The sequence below is a fragment of the Castanea sativa genome, chromosome 1 (assembly GCF_040712315.1).
Source record: "Castanea sativa cultivar Marrone di Chiusa Pesio chromosome 1, ASM4071231v1".
In the NCBI taxonomy this organism is placed as follows: domain Eukaryota; kingdom Viridiplantae; phylum Streptophyta; class Magnoliopsida; order Fagales; family Fagaceae; genus Castanea; species Castanea sativa.
The window spans coordinates 86,775,738-86,784,645 of NC_134013.1; the positions used below are offsets into that span (position 1 = coordinate 86,775,738).

Below are 8,908 nucleotides of genomic sequence, written 5' to 3' on the forward strand. Positions count from 1 at the left end.
AATATTACACGTATTTTTACACTTTTTCATCTACACGTATTTTCAAAAAATACAAACAACGTTACTAAAACAATTAATATTACCAAACGAACCCTCAAGAGCATGTTAATTGTTGGCAGTGAGATCGGGATTTTGAAGAAATTGGTATTTGGTATCTAATTTAGATTCTAATTTCTAAAACCAGGTGAAGGAACTTTCTGGCTGTGTTCAAAAATCAGGTTACAGCTAAGCGAAGCACCAATATTGCTGAACAACCTTATTTTTGTTTACAGCGTTATTTGGCAGTTTGAAAATATGACCCTCTTTTCTTTTGGGACCACGGAAAATTTGCCCCGATTAACCTAAATAACAATATTTTAATAGGTTGAAAAAAGTATTTTATATCAAATGATATCACGTTATCTACATAAAATAATATAATTTAGATAAAAAAATATATGAAAATTATTGCTGTTTTTTGTTTTTTTACGTGTACTATGATTTTTTTAACACGTAGTAATATAATTAAAAAAAGGATTAGATGAAGATTTTGAATTATAATCAAATTAAGATTTTTTATCAACTTATAAATTATAATAATAAAATGATTAAATGAAGAGTTTGGATTGTTATTAAATTAAAATTTTAATCAATTTAGAAATTATTGGAGAAAAAGATAAGAACAAATAAAATTATATTTATTTTTTTAAAATCTAAAAAAAATTCTACAATTTGGTGCAGCCACTTGGTGCAACTACGGTTTCTAAGCCCAACTTTTATTATATAGTATATGATATATATGAAACAAAAATGCTATTATTAGGAATCATTTACCAATGATACTTTTTTTATATAGAAGAAATATTTCAAACTTTTATTAAAAAAAAAAATCATAATATGCAAGAAGTACATTAAAGAGGTGTGGAGGAACAACTTCTATCCACACTAAAAGACCACCAACATATCTCACATGTTAAAAGAGACCAAGCTTGGTTTCAAATGCAATATAAAAACTAATTAGGCCATAAATATTTCGGATGTTTATAAAAACTCTTTTCAGATTCCTTGGCTTGTTATGGAATAAGAAGTGGTTCATTTATGTCCTTACACATGGCACCATCTTATTGTTGTCTAGAAGTGTTTTTCTAAATAGATGGGAATAATTAAATTGATACATTTAAAAAAAATTAAAGAACCAAAAATCTAACCCTTAAAATGACATAATCAAAATCAAATAGATCCCATGATTCAGGTACAAAAACACAATTTACCCAAAATAATATTTCAAGTTTTTGGAGGGATCTCTCTCACACGCACACGTGTATATATAACTCAACTTTGGGGCCTCTCCTTTTTTTGGTGGTTCCACCACAGAGAGTATGGAAGACTCAGAAAACTTGTTTGGGGTGATCTTTAATACGTGGTGGTGGAGCTACACGTTTGAGAGACTACTTTTTGGGCACCAAGGGGTGATGCCTAAATAAAGGGACGGAGCTAGGTGGGCCCAAGGGGCCTTGGGCTCCTAATGTTAAAAGAGAAAATGTATATATAGGTATACCTTTTACAATTTTACATCGATTTTATTGTAATAGCATTTACATTAATTGTAAAATAGCATAAAACCTTAAATTTGTTCAATTAATCTCAAAATATACTCACATTAGTCTATGTATTATTATGCATAAATACATTTACACAATTACTATAGCACAATGCACAAATGTATTTTTGTAAATTTACACAATTACTATAACACAAATGTATTTTTGTACAATGATACATAGACTAATGTGGGTGTATCTTGGGTTGATTGAACAAATTTACACAATTATTGTTGCTTTGCAAATTAATGTTTTATAAATTATTTAGATTGGGGAAGTAGTTTTTTTTATTGAGGAAGAGAGATGATTTGAGATAATAATAAAAAATTGATAAGGAAATAATATTATGATGAAATGTAGTGTAAAATAAATGATTTGATGTGGAGTATTTTAAAAAGTGAGTATATAAATTTTTTTAAAAAAGGTTATTATGCTAAAATAGATAGAAATTTTTGCATGAGCTAATACAAATGTTCTAATATAGTAAGAAACAATGATGTTTTGTGTCTTTATCTTTGTTAGTAGATAATTGCATTATAATGTATTCTGAATTAATGATTTTATGATAGTATAAAGTCTATATAGGTGACACTAAAGCATGGGAATGGACTTTTATGTGTTTTCCTTTTGTCCCGTGTGAATCAATGACTAATTGGTCTATGTGACTAACATCCTCTAATTGTCTTTCTATGTAAACACTTAACAATATCTGCTTCCTTTTGTTTTGATTCTTCCAACTTTGCAACTTCTTTTTAGAAAAAGACCAATTATAGAAAAGCTATAAAAATAAAATAAATAAATAAATAAAGCCAAAAAAGAGAGAATCTAGAAGAAACTAAGTCCAAATGATGAAAAATAATAATCTGATATTTTGATAGATTTTTATTGGTTCTTATTTGAGTCTATTACAGTATTATTTTTCCATTTATATTAATTATTAGTGGATGAAATATTTTGTAGATAGTTTTGTTGTTTTAGAGTTATTTAAGAAAATAAAAAGGAGAAAAATAATCTAGAGGCTGATATTTTTGTGGTTTTAATAGTTTGTTAATACTAAATAGATGCTTATTTGAAATTTCAAGATTTTCTTTACTTATACTCCGGCCTTCCCTAACTCAAAATTTTGGGTCCGTCTTTGCTTAAATATTTCAAATTTAACGACATTTTTCATAATTTTTTAGACAGATTGTGATTAGCTTAAAATAGCAATAATATTTTAGTGAAAATAATGTTGTATATATCACAATCTACTACCTCAATTTTTCTGTGATAACATTCGTTAAAAATTATAACATTATTGTAAGCTGAATGTGTTTGACTAGCACGCCATGAAGGCAGGAATTCACACTCATTAATACCAGAAATGTCATTGAAGCCTGATACGGTAGTTTAAGGGGCTACGGCCCAAATATGTATAATTGATGCCAATATACCACTAGGAGTCTAGGAGCGTGCAGTTTGGTTAGGAAGGTTTTTTCTATTTTTTTTTTAGTTTGGGAAATCAAACTTTGCTTTAAATAAAAACAGAAGCCAAATCCAACTTTCAGGAACCAAAAATAGGAGATAAAGAAGAATCATTACCACAGAAGTTTGGGTTTAGGGGAGAAACAACAACAGAATTAAGTTCCCTTTTAAGTTTTAACCCAAGAAAAAAGGAAAGAAAAGACTCAAGATTTATTTTCATTAATGAACTAGATTTGAAAACATTTCTTTAATTCATGATTTCACATGGCACTTCTCCCCTTATCCATGGGCCATGGCACCATAGAAACACGAGTTGAACACACGATTCAACTCTTAAAATCGTGAATTCAACTCACATTTTGCCATAGTTTTACATTCTGATTTAACAGGGAAAGCCAAATTTCACCCAACTGCCTGGGGAACTGGGATAGGCCACAAATTCAAATCTTCTATAAAAATAAAAAATAAAGAGAGAACGAAACCAGAAAGCAACCGTTAAGTACCAGATAATAATGGCAACATATGATATACCTTGTATCTCATACATTTCAATATAATAAAGTTCTCTCTCTTCTTTTTTTTAATTAATGGATATACAAAAGTTAACAATGGCAGCAAATAAAGTCATCGCTACTTTATCAACAAGATATAAGGTAAATAGTTCAATTTGCAATTGAATTTATCGCATGACATTCAACACAATGTCAGATGGAACCACAACTTTACATGGATAAATTACACATAGGAAGATCATCATAATTGAAAACAAGAGGAGGATTGAAGGTTATTAGGAAATTAAATCTAAAAATACACATCAAGGAAAGAACAATAGCCATCTTTCCACCTTTCATCACCCTGGTTAATCTACCAGGCAAGCCATGCAACAATATAAATGAGAAATGTGAGACAATGCAAATGTGAGAAGTCAAATTCTTTACGTTATTATCTATTTTTTTTCCCCCTACTGAATATATTATATATACCTATGAAACTTTTTTCCTATTCCTCCCTCCTTTTTCCCAGTACCATTTTGATCTACCTCGGACCCATAGTGGCATCTCTACGTCTGCGTCTCCTACCTGATCTTCCTAATAACACTCCACCGCCATGGCGGTGGAGGCGGCTAACCAGCGACATACCACCACTGCCATCATCATCGCTGTTGTTGTTATCATCTTGATCAGAGGAATCCAACCCAACATCGGGAGAGGGGTGGCGAATACCAACAGCATTCTGATCTGATGCATGGTGATGAAACGTCCTCTCAGACTGATGCCTCAGCCGTCTACCATGGTCATTCCCTGACGACGGCCCAAACGCATGCAATAGAAGAAAGACATTCACCAGATTACTATCAAAGCCCACCTCAAAGCTCCCAGCCCTCTCCGCCATAGCGTTTACATCAAAACCTCCATCCTCGTCATCTGAATCAAAAGCATTATGATTACTTTCTATTACATAGTCTCCAAAAACCATTGCCCCTGGCATTGTTGACCTTATTGTGCTGATCACGTCATCCCGCTCTCGCTCCCGCTCAAGCCGTCTCCATTTCTGTTCAAGTATGGGATCCACTTCACGCGGGCGTGCAGAGGGGTGCTCTGCCCTCACATGCTTTCTCAGCTCCTTGTAATTTCCAAGGAATGAGCAGTTGTCCTGCATGCAGCTTCTCTTTTTCGCATTTAGGTATTCTCGTGCAGGTTCAACCACAGTCCAACCTTTAACCTGTCCCCTGCAAAGGGGGCAAGCAAGTTCAGTGACTTCACACTTCTCAATGGGCCAACTGGAATCGGGTAACAAAACGGGACTATCGACAGAGCCATGCACATGTTGTCCATCATTCGATGAGGTTATTTTGGTATATGCATTCTTGTACTGATCAAGGCAGTTGGAGAACTGAAAGCTAGTTCCACACATGTAGGGACGGCAACCATTGTCATGTGAGGAGCAAAGGAGAAGAACAGCATTGTGAGGGCACTCCATGCACACAGAACATGTCACATCTTCCAAGTCCTTTTTATCTAAAGCCTTGGAGCATTTCTTAGGGCACAAGTCCATTGACATATCTGAGTTATAAGAAGGCAGTGGGTATGGAGTTGCCCTGGCTTGTCGGGAAATAATCCTGCGTCGTCCTCTGCTACCTTTCACCATTTTCAAACTATACCTGACAACCACATCGCCGCTAATTTATTACAATAAAAGTGGCCAAATAATCAGCAAAATTTTGTGAATGAATATGCAAAAGAAGTTAAAAGACATTTATAGAAAACAATAGACACAGAAATTATGCAACAGATTAATGCACTTTAATTCCTGTCCCGTGCATGGTAAGACACTAGCAGCAATCATCTTAATATAACATACATGTCTAATGTAAAATCTTTTCATTTCTCAATACTTTGTAAATATTGCAATTGGACCCTATATATAGTAACTTCATCTTTAAAATAAAATAAAATGCATTATTAGATATTATAATGGTTTTTGCAAGGCTTCACTGTTGTGGTGTGAATTCATCTAATTAATCACATGTGACATGCCTTTCTCACCCAATTTCAAAGCGACAGCTTTCCCATGAGTCACATAAACCACCTCAATTAACATCATAACATCTATGTACAGGCTTATCCTCAAGTTAATTAACAGAAGTTTCCACTCTTAAAGAGTGGATAAATCATTTGGCCCTAGTTCTGTTGGTTTAAAAAGAGAAAATGTTACGGATTTCTGAGAGGTAACTATTAGATAGCAGCAGAAAAATGCCAAGATCTCTTATCCTTCTCTTCTGAAAGACATATCCTCAGCTTCTAAGCTAGAAACCAATTAATGAAATTAAGATGAGCATAGCACAACAATCAATGTCATTGTAAAAAATGCCAGAGGAAATTCTGAAATTTTACTAAGAAAAAAGTTCCCCAAATGAATATTTTGTTTGCACGTTTGCAAATGGAGCATGCAATTTAAACATTCACAATAGGAGAACCATGCGTTAAAATAATATCACATATATTCAATTTCCTATATTCAGAATTCCAGAACTCAGCTATCCTAAATTGTGGTCTATTGGAGGAGCACAAAGAACAGATATGTTTAAATTTACAAAGGAAAACAGAAAACATTTATCTAGACAGATGAATAACAACACTCCAAAGAAACATGCTCTCTTTGGGCTTACCTGAGCATGTCCATGGGATGCATGCTTTCAAATAGCTGAAGAGTTGCAAAAACAACAAATTAGGAATATCCATAACAGATACTGTTCCTTTCACCTTATATAATGGAGCCATCCTAGCATGACAAACATCAAAGACCATAAATAAGGATGTAGACACAAAAATTAGGTGCTAGTTCCTAGGCTGCTAAATCTGAAACAGAATTCTACAATCTAGCACAACAAATGCTCCAATATCAGCATCGCCAGGAATGCTCACCCGGAATATTCCTATGGTTAATGTTCACATAAAGGTGAAAGAGAAGTTGATAAGTTCTAAGCCTAGCAAAATGTTAAATTCATGAATAAACCATGAATAAATGTCCATTACACCATTTTCAACTGCGACCAAACAGCCTATGAACTAGAGTGGTATGCTAGAGGAAATATTTGTCACATCAAACTACATGGATGAGTGGAAACCATACTTATACAGAATGTATTGGTTATTCACAGTGCTAAGAAAAATCTTACTATGTGTTTAACAGAGACTTTCAAAACTTTGCTTTGTATTCCACCCCCCCCCCCCTTTTAAATGGAAAATAATTGTTCCCATAGCAATAATAAATTGAAAATTGATTACAAAAATTCACTAGACCAAGAAAAGAAAATAAGGCCTAGAAGATAAGAGGGGACTATAGGTGACATAACAAGGCATACAGCCCAAGATAATCAGCAAGGCACTAATAGAATAGTAAACTCAAAATATAATTACTGGCAACATGCAAAACCAACTCAAATCCCTCAACTGTTTCCTGTTTCTCTATTTACACACATAAACATGACATTTTTTAGTAAGTATGCCACTAGAAATTCCAACTTACAAGTCCAGGAATCCACTATCTAGTGTAACTTGGCTCCAACCACTCAACATAGTAGCAACATGCACTTCCCTGCTAATTACACCCCATGACAGTCTAAATTCAGCAGACCAACATTATCCATGCACTGACAAAGTGCAAGTTCACCAGTCAACATCCCAGGGAGACACATTTCCTGCTCCAAATGACATACAAATTTATAGGCATAAGTCTTAAAAACTTAAATTGCCTATTTATACCACCAGATTGGCAAGCATTTTCCAAGTCTGGGATAACTCCAAGTTCAGACTGGACAAGGTATGCAGCATGGCTGCATCCAGATTGACGTGTCCCACTACCAGATCAAAAACACTAAGCTGACTACCTAACAATCCGACCAGTCCAATTTAATATCCAATCAGGAGATTAAATTATGAAAACATGTTAATAAACACTCTTCTAGGATGTCTTAGAGATCCTGTTTGTGCATCTTCATTCATAGAATTACTAAACATAGGATTTATAACTGAAAGCGTCCAAAATTTATGCCAATCATTAAAAATGTATGACAACTTGATAAAGTAAGAGCACCATGAGACAAGGTAACCTCGGTTGTTTTTTGAGCATTGTAACATAAAAGGAGGAGGAGAAATCTAATACCACAAAAAATTTAAGTACAAATATAGCAACTCCACCAAGTCATTGACATTGAACAAAGCCAAATTATCCAACACCCAAACAAATCATCCAAGGTAAAATGCAATTTCAGAGGCATACCAGAATTGTAAAAATTTTAATAATAACAATAAACAAACAGGAAAAAAAAAGAAGTTGTTCTGAATAGAATTCCATGATCCCACCATGTAAGAACTAGCAATCAAATGAGCAGAAGTAATAAATTGATCAAAGAAGCAAAACCCACTAAATTCTGAGGTGACCCAGTTCCATAATTACAAAGAACAACACAATTCTGAGCATAATTCTTCTGGCTAATCCAGAAATGATATCAAAATTGAGCAGGAGTAATCAAATTTGATCAAAGAAGCAAAACCCACAAAATTCTGAGGTGACCCATTTCCACAATTACAAAGAACAACATAATTCTGAGCATAAAATTCTTCCGGGAAATCCAGAAATGACATCAAAATTGAAACTTTCAAAACAAAAAAAAAAATACTCACCAGGCCTCGAGAAAATCAAGATCGATTGACGAGTTGATTGCAGAGAGAGAGAGAGAGAGAGAGAGCAAAGCTGGCGTCTGATAATAAAACAATGCAAAGTCTATCAGAGATTTAATACAAATTTGCTTGCAATACAAACAACAAGCTTAGCCAAAGTAACACGCTAAAGAAACAGTGAATTAAATAATTAAAAAAAAATCAATAACTTGATAGGAGTCACATGAAGCTACGATTCGTTAGCACATGGCTATGCCTTTTTTATCCACATCTCAGATCCACAGCTTTAAAATATTCATTAAAAAAAAAATTCAAGAGTGAAAGTAAAAGTTAAAGTGGGACTCTGTTTGGGAGAGAAGAAAACAAGGGAAAATTTCAAAACTTGAAAAACCTAATAATTAGAAAGCAGGGTTGGTACCGGAAATTGCAGTTCAGAGTGGCGAATCGATCATCGAGGACGAGAGAGAGTTAGGGTTTACAAAAAGCTAGGGGGGGCGAAGAAATCGAGGTTTGAATTAGCGGGACTGAACTTTCTACGTTGAAGTAGTAAATTTCAATTTTGGGGGTTTGAGTTTTGAGAAAATTTCAGAGAGAGAGAGAGAGATAGGGAAAAACTATAGGGATTTGGTTATGTGATTTTTTTTTTTTTGTTGAGGTTCGAGTCATTTCCACGCTACTGTT

General features: G+C 33.8%; 1 protein-coding gene across 4 annotated transcripts; it reads right to left on the reverse strand.

The window, feature by feature from the left end:
• Positions 1 to 3,693: 3,693 nt before the first annotated feature.
• LOC142617853 (uncharacterized) lies at positions 3,694 to 8,908 on the reverse strand. 4 transcript variants are annotated; one of them, XM_075790835.1, is made up of 4 exons: positions 8,646 to 8,908; positions 8,231 to 8,307; positions 6,214 to 6,326; positions 3,694 to 5,205 (listed from the first exon to the last, which is right to left on the reverse strand). In XM_075790835.1, exons 3-4 carry the CDS (start codon positions 6,234 to 6,236, stop codon positions 4,080 to 4,082), a joined length of 1,149 nt encoding a protein of 382 aa, XP_075646950.1. In that variant the 5' UTR covers positions 6,237 to 6,326; positions 8,231 to 8,307; positions 8,646 to 8,908; the 3' UTR covers positions 3,694 to 4,079. The 4 variants fall into 4 exon arrangements, with proteins under 4 accessions (XP_075646950.1, XP_075646971.1, XP_075646959.1 ...); XM_075790856.1 differs by lacking the exon at positions 6,214 to 6,326 and having other exon boundaries at positions 3,694 to 5,223; XM_075790844.1 differs by lacking the exon at positions 6,214 to 6,326 and having other exon boundaries at positions 8,646 to 8,907.

Bases quoted from the DNA above. Each gene is read 5' to 3' on its own strand.
- LOC142617853 (XM_075790835.1), bottom strand. From the start codon at position 6,236: ATGCATCCCATGGACATGCTCAG. The intron at 5,206-6,213 runs GTAAGCCCAAAG...TGTGGTTGTCAG, and splicing joins CATCCCATGGACATGCTCAG to GTATAGTTTGAAAATGGTGA.